This window comes from Hyla sarda, unplaced genomic scaffold (assembly GCF_029499605.1).
Source record: "Hyla sarda isolate aHylSar1 unplaced genomic scaffold, aHylSar1.hap1 scaffold_79, whole genome shotgun sequence".
Taxonomy (NCBI): Eukaryota; Metazoa; Chordata; class Amphibia; order Anura; family Hylidae; genus Hyla; species Hyla sarda.
The window spans coordinates 537474-552080 of NW_026610814.1; the positions used below are offsets into that span (position 1 = coordinate 537474).

The 14607-nt window shown below is 39.8% G+C and overlaps 1 protein-coding gene across 1 annotated transcript in view; it reads left to right on the forward strand.

The window, feature by feature from the left end:
* LOC130346482 (uncharacterized) overlaps nucleotides 1–14607 on the forward strand; it is a 72156-nt gene that overhangs the window by 7939 nt on the left and 49610 nt on the right. Inside the window, exon 6 of the mRNA XM_056554545.1 lies at nucleotides 1031–1080. Within this exon, the coding sequence (XP_056410520.1) occupies nucleotides 1031–1080 (50 nt within the window). The remainder of the gene's footprint in view (nucleotides 1–1030; nucleotides 1081–14607) is intronic.

Here is a 14607-nt window from a genome sequence, read left to right on the forward strand (position 1 = left end):
GGAGTCATATGGGGAGATTAAACGTCACTGGGAGATTATACTGTAATATTGCTTTTTATTATATTTTATAGGTAATTACACTCTGGAGTGATTACAGGACAGTATTCCGTCATTTAGAAAGATTTTTGAGCCTTTTTTCCCAATAGGGGACATCTCTCAATAGGGGACATCTCTCAATAGGGGACATCTCTCTATAGGGTACATCTCTCAATAGGGGACATCTCTCAATAGGGGACATCTCTCAATAGGGGACATCTCTCTATAGGGGACATCTCTCAATAGGGGACATCGCTCAATAGGGGACATCTCTCAATAGGGGACATCTCTCTATAGGGTACATCTCTCAATAGGGGACATCTCTCAATAGGGGACATCTCTCAATAGGGGACATCTTTCAATAGGGGACATCTTTCAATAGGGGACATCTCTCAATAGGGGACATCGCTCAATAGGGGACATCTCTCAATAGGGGACATCTCTCTATAGGGTACATCTCTCAATAGGGGACATCTCTCAATAGGGGACATCTCTCAATAGGGGACATCTCTCAATAGGGGACATCTTTCAATAGGGGACATCTTTCAATAGGGGACATCTCTCAATAGGGGACATCTCTCAATAGCAGACACTTTTCTCTTCCTGTAAGTGTCCATTATTGGGAGATTCTACTGTGTATATACATATATATGTGGAGCCAGGTGATAGGATACCCCCTTCCCAGCTATTAACTCTTTACCTTCCAAGGATACACCCGTCTATACCATGACCTGTATTTAAACACAGGATCTCCTTATATAAAGAAACCTTTAGAGAAAAGATGGGAAAACAACTGGTAATGCCAATAAACTAAACTATAGGTCACAGAAGCCGTGGTACATGTCCGTGTACCAAGCATAAGGTCCAACAATATTGTAGGATGAACGGCGCAGTTATAGGATCAGAATTACACTGTTTATTAGGATTAATTGTTAACCCTGTAGAGGAAGGTGATTTGCATGTGTTAATATTTTATTTCCTGTTATAAAACTAGAAACAATTCCTGAGACCGAGCAGAGAGGAGAAGCAGCGGCAGCACAGCAGGTAAGTGTCCTTCACCCATCCTCCAAGTATCTCAGCTGGCCATGTACAGTGTGTATCTACAAGTATCTCAGCCCCCATGTGTAGTGTGTATCCACAAGTATCTCAGCCCCCATGTGTAGTGTGTATCTACAAGTATCTCAGCCCCCTGTGTAGTGTGTATCCACAAGTATCTCAGCCCCCATGTGTAGTGTGTATCTACAAGTATCTCAGGCCCCATGTGTAGTGTGTATCCACAAGTATCTCAGGCCCCACGTGTAGTGTGTATCCACAAGTATCCCAGTCAGCCATGTGTAGTGTGTATCCACAAGTATCTCAGCCCCATGTGTAGTGTGTATCCACAAGTATCTCAGCCGGCCATGTGTAGTGTGTATCCACCGTTATCTCAGCCGGCCATGTGTAGTGTGTATCCACAAGTATCTCAGCCGACAATGTGTAGTGTGTATCCACAAGTATCTCAGCCAGCTATGTGTAGTGTGTATCCACAAGTATCTCAGCCGGCCATGTGTAGTGTGTATCCATAAGTATCTCAGCCCCCATGTGTAGTGTGTATCCACCAGTATCTCAGCCGGCCATGTGTAGTGTGTATCTACAAGTATCTCAACCGGCCATGTGTAGTGTGTATCCACCAGTATCTCAGCCAGCCATGTGTAGTCTGTATCTACAAGTATCCCAGCCAGCCATGTGCAGTGTGTATCCACAAGTTTCTCAGACGGCCATGTACAGTGTGTATCCACATGTATCTCAGCCGGCCATGTATAGTGTGCATCCACAAGTATCTCAGCTGGCCATGTACAGTGTGTATCCACAAGTATCCCAGCCCCCATGTGTAGTGTGTATCCAACAGTATCTCAGCCAGCCATGTATAGGGTGCATCCACCAGTATCTCAGCCGGCCATGTGTAGTGTGTATCCACAAGTATCTCAGCCCCCATGTGTAGTGTGTATCCACTAGTATCTCAGCCGGCCATGTGTATTGTGTATCCACAAGTATCTCAACCGGCCATGTGTAGTGTGTACCCACAAGTATCTCAGCCGGCCATGTGTAGGGTGTATCCATAAGTATCTCATCCCCCATTTGTAGTGTGTATCCACCGGTATCTCAGCCGGCCATGTGCAGTGTGTATCGACCAGTATCTCAGCTGGCCATGTGTAGTGTGTATCCCCAAGTATCTCAACCAGCCATGTGTAGTGTGTATCCACCAGTATCTCAGCCAGCCATGTGTAGTGTGCATCCACCAGTATCTCAGCCGGCCATGTGCAGTGTGTATCCACAAGTATCTCAACCGGCCATGTGCAGTGTGTATCCACAAGTCTCTCAGCCCCCATGTGTAGTGTGTATCCACAAGTATCTCAGCAGGCCATGTGTAGTGTGTATCCACCAGTATCTCAGCCGGCCATGTGCAGTGAGTATTCACCAGTATCTCAGCCGGCCATGTGTAGTGTGTATCCACAAGTATCTCAACCGGCCATGTGTAGTGTGTATCCATAAGTATCTCAGCCGGCCTTGTGTAGTGTGTATCCACAAGTATCTCAGCCGGCCATGTGTAGTGTGTATCCATAAGTATCTCAGCCCCCATTTATAGTGTGTATCCACCAGTATCTCAGCCGGCCATGTGCAATGTGTATCAACCAGTATCTCAGCTGGCCATGTGTAGTGTGTATCCACAAGTATCTCAACCGGCCATGTGTAGTGTGTATCCACAAGTATCTCAGCCGGCCATGTGTAGTGTGTATCCATAAGTATCTCAGCCCCCATTTGTAGTGTGTATCCACCAGTATCTCAGCCGGCCATGTGCTGTGTGTATCAACCAGTATCTCAGCCGGCCATGTGTAGTGTGTATCCACAAGTATCTCAACCGGCCATGTGTAGTGTGTATCCACCAGTATCTCAGCCAGCCATGTGTAGTGTGCATCCACCAGTATCTCAGCTGGCCATGTGCAGTGTGTATCCACAAGTATCTCAGCCCCCATGTGTAGTGTGTATCCACTAGTATCTCAGCCGGCCATGTGTATTGTGTATCCACAAGTATCTCAACCGGCCATGTGCAGTGTGTATCCACAAGTATCTCAGCCCCCATGTGTATTGTGTATCCACCAGTATCTCAGCCGTCCATGTGTAGTGTGTATCCACCAGTATCTCAGCCGGGCCATGTGTAGTGTGTATCCACCAGTATCTCAGCCGGCCATGTGTAGTGTGTATCCACCAGTATCTCAGCCGGCCATGTGTAGTGTGTATCCACAAGTATCTCAGTCGGCCATGTGTAGTGTGCATCCACAAGTATCTCAGCCGGCCATGTGTAGTGTTTATCCATAAGTATCTCAGCCAGCTATGTGTAGTGTGTATCCACAAGTATCTCAGCCGGCCATATGTAGTGTGTATCCACCAGTATCTCAGCCGGCCATGTGTAGTGTGTATCCACTAGTATCTCAGCCGGCCATGTGTAGTATGTATCCACAAGTATCTCAGCCCCCATGTGTAGTGTGTATCCACAGCTAAAGATTAACCAAATAGAGATCTCACTGATGTGGAATTATTATTAATAATCATTATTATCGTTATTATTTTATATTTATTAGTATTATTTTTATTATCATCAGGGAGCGGAGTCTAAGGTGCCGCTGGTTTTCACCAGAGCCCGCACAAAGCGAGATGGACTTGCTGCGGCAGGTGGCACCCAGGTCGCTACCCCTGGCACGGCTCGACCACACAGGCGGCTGAGGAGATACGAGGCACAGGAGGGATAAGGCAGCTCGTAGTCAGGATAGCAGAAGGTCAGGGCAGGCGGCACAGTAGTGTACTCAGGACGTAGCAGGAGGTCAGTAGGCAGGCGGCAGAGGAGCAAGGTCAGGTCACAGAGCAAAGGATCAGATACATGGTAAGACAACTCTCAGGAACGCTTTCTCTCAGGCACAAGGCAACAAAGATCCGGCAGGGAAGTGAGGAGGGTGGAGGAATTTATAAATGAGCCACAGGGGAATTACACCAGTGAGCGCACTGGCCCTTTAAATCTTTCAGCTTCGCGCGTCCTAGGGGACGGGGACACGTGCGCCGGAGCAGAGAGGCAGAGGCTGGTGCAGGAGAAGCACCAGGTGAGTGACGGACTGGGGCTCGCGTGCAGGTGCATCTCGTGATGTGAGTCCCAGCCCCACCGGCAGCAGCAGGTAACGGGACCATCCGCTCACGGCCAGAGGGTGCGGCCAGAGCGCATAACGTAACAACAGGTTATTATTTATTATTATTATTATTATTTTATTATACTGATTGACACATTATAGGATACAGGTTATTATTATTATTATTATTTATTATACTGATTGACACATTATAGGATACAGGTTATTATTATTATTATTATTTTATTATACTGATTGACACATAGGATACAGGTTATTATTATTATTATTATTATTATTATTATTTTATTATACTGATTGATACATTATAGGATACAGGTTATTATTATTATTATTATTATTATTATTTATTATACTGATTGATACATTATAGGATACAGGTTATTATTATTATTATTATTATTATTATTTATTACTGATTGACACATTATAGGATACAGGTTATTATTATTATTATTTTATTATTTATTATACTGATTGATACATTATAGGATACAGGTTATTATTATTATTATTATTATTATTATTTATTATACTGATTGACACATTATAGGATACAGGTTATTATTATTATTATTTTATTATACTGATTGACACATTATAGGATACAGGTTATTATTATTATTATTATTATTATTTATTATACTGATTGACACATTATAGGATACAGGTTATTATTATTATTATTTTATTATACTGATTGATACATTATAGGATACAGGTTATTATTATTATTATTATTATTGTTATTTATTATACTGATTGACACATTATAGGATACAGGTTATTATTATTATTATTATTTTATTATACTGATTGACACATAGGATACAGGTTATTATTATTATTATTATTATTATTATTTTATTATACTGATTGATACATTATAGGATACAGGTTATTATTATTATTATTATTTTATTATACTGATTGACACATTATAGGATACAGGTTATTATTATTATTATTATTATTATTATTTTATTATACTGATTGACACATTATAGGATACAGGTTATTATTATTATTATTTTATTATACTGATTGACACATAGGATACAGGTTATTATTGTTTATTATTATTATTTTATTATACTGATTGATACATTATAGGATACAGGTTATTATTGTTTATTATTATTATTTTATTATACTGATTGATACATTATAGGATACAGGTTATTATTTTTATTATTATTATTATTATTATTATTTTATTATACTGATTGACACATTATAGGATACAGGTTATTATTATTATTTTATTATACTGATTGATACATTGTAGGATACAGGTTATTATTATTATTATTATTATTTTATTATACTGATTGATACATTATAGGATACAGGTTATTATTATTATTATTTTATTATACTGATTGACACATTATAGGATACAGGTTATTATTATTATTATTTTATTATACTGATTGATACATTATAGGATACAGGTTATTATTATTATTATTTTATTATACTGATTGACACATAGGATACAGGTTATTATTATTATTATTATTATTATTATTATTTTATTATACTGATTGATACATTATAGGATACAGGTTATTATTATTATTATTTTATTATACTGATTGACACATAGGATACAGGTTATTATTATTATTATTATTATACTGATTGATACATTATAGGATACAGGTTATTATTATTATTATTTTATTATACTGATTGACACATAGGATACAGGTTATTATTATTATTATTATTATTATTATTATTTTATTATACTGATTGATACATTATAGGATACAGGTTATTATTATTATTATTATTATTATTATTATTTTATTATACTGATTGATACATTATAGGATACAGGTTATTATTATTATTATTATTTTATTATTCTGATTGATACCTGACACATGATTACTGATTTACAGGATTCTGGTTAATATTATCATTTATGCGTTAAGACTTTTTGTGACTTTTTATAACATACCTTTTTATTTCTTTGAATAATTGTTTTTTTTCATAATTCTCATCAGATATTTCAGTTCTTAGAAATATTTTGGGGATTTTCTGCTTGAATTTACGTTATTTTCTATTTTAATGAAAGTCAATTAAAAAAAATTCCTTAATTTTCTATAATTTTTTTTTATTTTTGTTTCTTTTGCTCCTTTTATACAGAATTTATTTCTCCAATGTTTCTGGTGCTTTTGCGACTTTTCTGATTTGATTCTGATTGGATGTTAATTCTCTTTATGTTTTTCTGTCTTTTATACATTTTCTAATTAAACAAATAAATAAAACGAGAATTCCGTCTCCTTTGGCCCTCGCTATGATAATACCGATATCTGTGTGTGTGATAATACTGATATCTGTGTGTGTGATAATACCAATATCTATGTGTGTGATAATACTGATATCTGTGTGTGTGATAATACCGATATCTGTGTGTGTGATAATACCGATATCTGTGTGTGATAATACCGATATCTGTGTGTGATAATACTGATATCTGTGTGTGATAATACCGATATCTGTGTGTGATAATACCGATATCTGTGTGTGTGATAATACCGATATCTGTGTGTGTGATAATACTGATATCTGTGTGTGTGATAATACTGATATGTGTGTGTGTGATAATACTGATATCTGTGTGTGTGATAATACCGATATCTGTGTGTGATAATACCGATATCTGTGTGTGTGATAATACCGATATCTGTGTGTGTGATAATACCGATATCTGTGTGTGTGATAATACCGATATCTGTGTGTGATAATACCGATATCTGTGTGTGATAATACCGATATCTGTGTGTGTGATAATACCGATATCTGTGTGTGTGATAATACGGATATCTGTGTGTGTGATAATACTGATATCTGTGTGTGATAATACCGATATCTGCGTGTGATAATACCGATATCTGTGTGTGTGATAATACCGATATCTGCGTGTGATAATACCGATATCTGTGTGTGTGATAATACCGATATCTGTGTGTGTGATAATACCGATATCTGTGTGTGATAATACCGATATCTGCGTGTGATAATACCGATATCTGTGTGTGTGATAATACCGATATCTGTGTGTGATAATACCGATATCTGTGTGTGTGATAATACCGATATCTGCGTGTGATAATACCGATATCTGTGTGTGTGATAATACCGATATCTGTGTGTGTGATAATACCGATATCTGTGTGTGTGATAATACCGATATCTGTGTGTGATAATACCGATATCTGTGTGTGATAATACCGATATCTGTGTGTGTGATTATACCGATATCTGTGTGTGTGATAATACCGATATCTGTGTGTGTGATAATACCGATATCTGTGTGTGTGATAATACCGATATCTGTGTGTGTGATAATACCGATATCTGTATATGTGATAATACCGATATCTGTGTGTGTGTGATAATACCAATATCTGTATATGTGATAATACCGATATCTGTATATGTGATAATACCGATATCTGTGTGTGTGATAATACCAATATCTGTATATGTGATAATACCGATATCTGTATATGTGATAATACCGATGTCTGTGTGTGTGATAATACCGATATCTGCATGTGTGATAATACCGATATCTGTATATGTGATAATACCGATGTCTGTGTGTGTGATAATACTGATATCTGTGTGTGATAATACCGATATCTGTGTGTGTGATAATACCGATATCTGCATGTGTGATAATACCGATATCTGTATATGTGATAATACCGATATCTGTATATGTGATAATACCAATGTCTGTATATGTGATAATACCGATGTCTGTGTGTGTGATAATACCGATATCTGTATATGTGTTTATATCGATATCTGTATATGTGATAATACCGATATCTGCATGTGTGATAATACCGATATCTGTATATGTGATAATACCGATATCTGTATATGTGATAATACCGATATCTGTGTGTGTGATAATATCGATGTCTGTATATGTGATAATACCGATGTCTGTGTGTGTGATAATACCGATATCTGTATATGTGATAATACCGATATCTGTATATGTGATAATACTGATATCTGCATGAGTGATAATACCGATATCTGTATATGTGATAATACCGATATCTGAATATGTGATAATACCGATATCTGAATATGTGATAATACCGATATCTGCATGTGTGATAATACCGATATCTGTATATGTGATAATACCGATATCTGTATATGTGATAATACCGATATCTGTGTGTGTGATAATATCGATGTCTGTATATGTGATACTACCGATGTCTGTGTGTGTGATAATACCGATATCTGTATATGTGATAATACCGATATCTGTATATGTGATAATACTGATATCTGCATGAGTGATAATACCGATATCTGTATATGTGATAATACCGATATCTGAATATGTGATAATACCGATATCTGAATATGTGATAATACCGATATCTGCATGTGTGATAATACCGATATCTGTATATGTGATAATACTGATATCTGTGTCTATGATAATACCGATATCTGTGTGTGTCATAATACCGATATATGTATGTGTGATAATACCGATATCTGTGTGTGTGTGATAATACCAATATCTGTATTTGTGATAATACCGATATCTGTGTGTGTGATAATACCGATATCTGAGTGTGTAATAATACTGATATCTGTGTGTGATTATACCGATATTTGTAGGTGTGATAATACCGATATCTGTGTGTGTGATAATGCCAAAACCTGTGTGCGATAATACCGATACCTGTGTGTGTGATAATACCGATATCTGTGTGTGTGATAATTCCGATATCTGCGTGTGTGATAATACTGATATCTGTGTGTGTGATTATACCGATATCTGTGTATATGATAATACCGATATCTGCGTGAGTGATAATACCGATATCTGTATATGTGATAAAACCGATATCTGAATATGTGATAATACCGATATCTGCATGTGTGATAATACCGATATCTGTATATGTGATAATACCGATATCTGTGTGTATGATAATACCGATATCTGTGTGTGTGATAATACCGATATCTGTGTGTGTGATAATACCGATATCTGTGTGTGTGATAATACCAATATCTGTGTGTGTCATAATACCGATATCTGCTTGTGAGATTATACCTATATCTGCATTTGTGATAATACCGATATCTGTGTGTGATAATACCGATATCTGTGTGTGTGATAATACCGATATTTGTGTGCGTGATAATACAGATATCTGTGGGTGATAATACTGATATCTGTGTGTGTGATAATACTGATATCTGTAGGTGTGATAATACCGATATCTGTGTGTGTCATAATACTGATATCTGTGTGTGTGATAATACCGATATCTGTAGGTGTGATAATACCGATATTTGTGTGTGTGATAATACCGATGTCTGTGTGTGTGTGACAATACCGATATCAGCATGTGTGATAATACCGATATCTGTGTGTGTGATAATACTGATATCTGTGTGTGTGATAATACCGATATCTGTAGGTGTGATAATACCGATATCTGTGTGTGTCATAATACTGATATCTGTGTGAGTGATAATACCGATATCTGTAGGTGTGATAATACCGATATCTGTGTGTGTGATAATACCGATGTCTGTGTGTGTGTGACAATACCGATATCAGCATGTGTGATAATACCGATATCTGTGTGTGTGATAATACCGATGTCTGTGTTTGTGATAATACCAATTTCTGCAATGGTGATAATATCGATATCTGTGTGTGTGATAATACTGATATCTGTGTGTGTGATTTTATCGATACCTGAAGGTGTGATAATACGGATATCTGTGTGTGTCATAATGCGGATATATGTGTGTGGTAATACCGATATCTGCATTTGTGATAATACGATATCTGCATTTGTGATAATACGATATCTGGGTGTGTGATAATACTGATATCTGTGTGTGATAATACCGATATCTGTGTGTGTGATAATACCGATATCTGTGTGTGATTATACCGATATCTGGGTGTGTGATAATACCGATATCTGTGTGTGTGATAATACCGATATCTGTGTGGGTGATAATACCCATATCTCTGTGTGTGATAATACCGATATCTGTGTGTGTGATAATACCGATATCTGTGTGTGTGATAATACCCATATCTGTGTGTGTGATAATACCGATATCTGTGTGTGATAATACCGATATCTGTGTGGGTGATAATACCGATATCTGTGTGGGTGATAATACCCATATCTCTGTGTGTGATAATACCGATATCTGTGTGTGATAATACCGATATGTGTGTGTGATAATCCCGATATCTGTGTGTGTGATAATACCGATATCTGTGTGTGATTATACCGATATCTGTGTGTGATTATACCGATATCTGTGTGTGTGATAATACCGATATCTGTGTGTGTGATAATACCAATATCTGTGTGTGTGATAATACCGATATCTGTGTGTGTGATAATACCGATATCTGTGTGTGTGATAATACCGATATCTGTGTGTTTGATAATACCGATATCTGTGTGTGTGATAATACCGATATTTGTGTGTGATAATACCGATATCTGTGTGTGTGATAATACCGATATCTGTGTGTGATAATACCGATATCTCTGTGTTATAATACCGATATCTGTGTGTGTGATAATACCCATATCTCTGTGTTATAATACCGATATCTGTGTGTGTGATAATACCGATATCTGTGTGTTTGATAATACCGATATCTGTGTGTGTGATAATACCGATATCTGTGTGTGATAATACCGATATCTCTGTGTTATAATACCGATATCTGTGTGTGTGATAATACCGATATCTGTGTGTGTGTTAATACCGATATCTGTGTGTGTGATAATACCGATATCTGTGTGTGTGTTAATACCGATATCTGTGTGTGATAATACCGATATCTGTGTGTGTGATAATACCGATATTTGTGTGTGATAATACCGATATCTGTGTGTGATAATACCGATATCTGTGTGTGTGATAATACCGATATCTGTGTGTGTGATAATACCGATATCTGTGTGTGATAATACCGATATCTGTGTGTGTGATAATACCGATATCTGTGTGTGATAATACCGATATCTGTGTGTGTGATAATACCGATATCTGTGTGTGTGATAATACCGATATCTGTGTGTGATAATACCGATATCTGTGTGTGTGATAATATCGATATCTGTGTGTGTGATAATACCAGTATCTGTGTGTGTGATAATACCGATATCTGTGTGTGTGATAATACCGATATCTGTGTGTGTGATAATACCGATATCTGTGTGTGATAATACCGATATCTGTGTGTGATAATACCGATATCTGTGCGTGTGATAATACCGATATGTGTGTGTGATAATACCGATATCTGTGTGTGATAATACCGATATCTGTGTGTGTGATAATACCGATATCTGTGTGTGTGATAATACCGATATCTGTGTGTGTGATAATACCGATATCTGTGTGTGTGATAATACTGATATCTGTGTGTGTGATAATACCGATATCTGTGTGTGTGATAATACCGATATCTGTGTGTGATAATACCGATATCTGTGTGTGTGATAATACTGATATCTGTGTGTGTGATAATACCGATATCTGTGTGTGTGATTATACCGATATCTGTGTGTGTGATAATACCGATATCTGTGTGTGATAATACCGATATCTGTGTGTGTGATAATACCGATATCTGTGTGTGTGATAATACCGATATCTGTGTGTGTGATAATACCGATATCTGTGTGTGATAATACCGATATCTGTGTGTGTGATAATATCGATATCTGTGTGTGTGATAATACCAGTATCTGTGTGTGTGATAATACCGATATCTGTGTGTGTGATAATACCGATATCTGTGTGTGTGATAATACCGATGTCTGTGTGTGATAATACCGATATCTGTGTGTGATAATACCGATATCTGTGTGTGTGATAATACCGATATGTGTGTGTGATAATACCGATATCTGTGTGTGATAATACCGATATCTGTGTGTGTGATAATACCGATATCTGTGTGTGTGATAATACCGATATCTGTGTGTGTGATAATACCGATATCTGTGTGTGTGATAATACTGATATCTGTGTGTGTGATAATACCGATATCTGTGTGTGTGATAATACCGATATCTGTGTGTGATAATACCGATATCTGTGTGTGATAATACCGATATGTGTGTGTGATAATACCGATATCTGTGTGTGATAATACTGATATCTGTGTGTGTGATAATACCGATATCTGTGTGTGTGATTATACCGATATCTGTGTGTGTGATAATACCGATATCTGTGTGTGATAATACCGATATCTGTGTGTGTGATAATACCGATATCTGTGTGTGTGATAATACCGATATCTGTGTGTGATAATCCCGATATCTGTGTGTGTGATAATACCGATATCTGTGTGTGTGATAATACCGATATCTGTGTGTGTGATAATACTGATATCTGTGTGTGTGATAATACCGATATCTGTAGTTGTGATAATAATGATACCTGTGGGTGTGATAACCAATATCTGTGTGTTGTATCGGTGTCCCGGTATCACTCCGGCACATGTCACCCATATTATTGTGGTTATTAGTGGTTTTCTGGTTTTTATGCTGATTTATGTCACTTTGCTCATTTAGCTGACAGCCGTCCGTCCACAGGAACTAAGCTCTTTCCTCCTCCAGACTCCTCTGTCCTCCTCCTCCAGACTCCTCTGTCCTCCTCCTCCAGACTCTTCTGTCCTCCTCCTCCAGACTCCTCTGTCCTCCTCCTCCAGACTCCTCTGTCCTCCTCCTCCAGACTCCTCTGTCCTCCTCCTCCAGACTCCTCTGTCCTCCTCCTCCAGACTCCTCTGTCCTCCTCCTCCAGACTCCCCTATCCTTCTCTGTCCTTCTCCTCCAGACCCCTCTGTCCTCCTCCACCAGACACCCCTGTCCTCCTCCTCCAGACTCCTCTTTCCTCCCCTGTCCTCCTCCTCCTCCAGACTCCTCTGCCCTCCTCCTCCAGACTCCTCTGTCCTTCTCTGTCCTCCTCCACCAGACACCTCTGCCCTCCTCCTCCAGACTCCTCTGTCCTCCTCCTCCAGACTCCTCTGTCCTCCTCCTCCAGACTCCCCTATCCGACTCCCCTATCCTTCTCTGTCCTTCTCCTCCAGACCCCTCTGTCCTCCTCCACCAGACACCCCTGTCCTCCTCCTCCAGACTCCTCTTTCCTCCTCTGTCCTCCTCCTCCAGACCCCTCTGCCCTCCTCCTCCAGACTCCCCTGTCCTCCTCCTCCTCCAGACTCCTCTGCCCTCCTCCTCCAGACTCCTCTGTCCTCCTCCTCCAGACCCCTCTGTCCTCCTTCAGACCTCTCTGTCCTCCTCTTCCAGACTCCTCTGTCCTCCTCCTTCAGACTCCTCTGTCCTCCTCCTCCAGACCCCTCTGTCCTCCTCCTCCAGACTCCTCTGTCCTCCTCCTCCAGACGCCTCTGTCCTCCTCCTCCAGACTTCTCTGTCCTCCTCCTCCAGACTCCTCTGTCCTTCTCTGTCCTCCTCCTTCAGACTCCTCTGTCCTCCTCCTCCAGACTCCTCTGCCCTCCTTCTCCAGACTCCTCTGTTCTCCTCCTCCAGACCTCTCTGTCCTTCTCCAGACTACTCTGCCCTCCTCCTCCAGACTCCTCTGTCCTCCTCCAGACCCCTCTGCCCTCCTTTTCCAGACTCCTCTGTCCTCCTCCTCCAGACCCCTCTGTCCTCCTCCTTAAGACTCCTCTGTCCTCCTCCTTCAAACTCCTCTGCTCTCCTCCTCCAGACTCCTCTGTCCTCTTCCTCCAGACTCCTCTGCCCTCGTCGAGACCCCTCTGTCTCCTCCTCCAGACCTCTCTGTCCTCCTCCTCAAGACTCCTCTGTCCTCCTCCAGACTCCTCTGTCTTCCTCCTCCAGTCTCCTCTGTCCTCCTCCTCCAGACTCCTCTGCTCTCCTCCTCCAGACTCCTCTGTCCTCCTCCTCCAGACTTCTCTGTCCTCCTCCTCCAGACCCCTCTGTCCTCCTCCTCCAGACCCCTCTGTCCTTCTCCTTCAGACTTCTCTGCTCTCCTCCTCCAGTCTCCTCTGCCCTCCTCCTCCAGACTCCTCTGTCCTCCTCCTCCAGACCCCTCTGTCCTCCTCCTCCAGACCCCTCTGTCCTTCTCCTTCAGACTTCTCTGCTCTCCTCCTCCAGTCTCCTCTGCCCTCCTCCTCCAGACTCTTCTGTCCTTCTCCTTCAGACCCCTCTGTCCTCCTCCTCCAGACTCCTCTGTCCTCCTCCTCCAGACTCCTCTGCCCTCCTCCAGACCCCTCTGTCTCCTCCTCCAGGCCCCTCCTGTCCTCCTCCTCCAGACCTCTCTGTCCTCCTCCTCAAGACTCCTCTGTCCTCCTCCT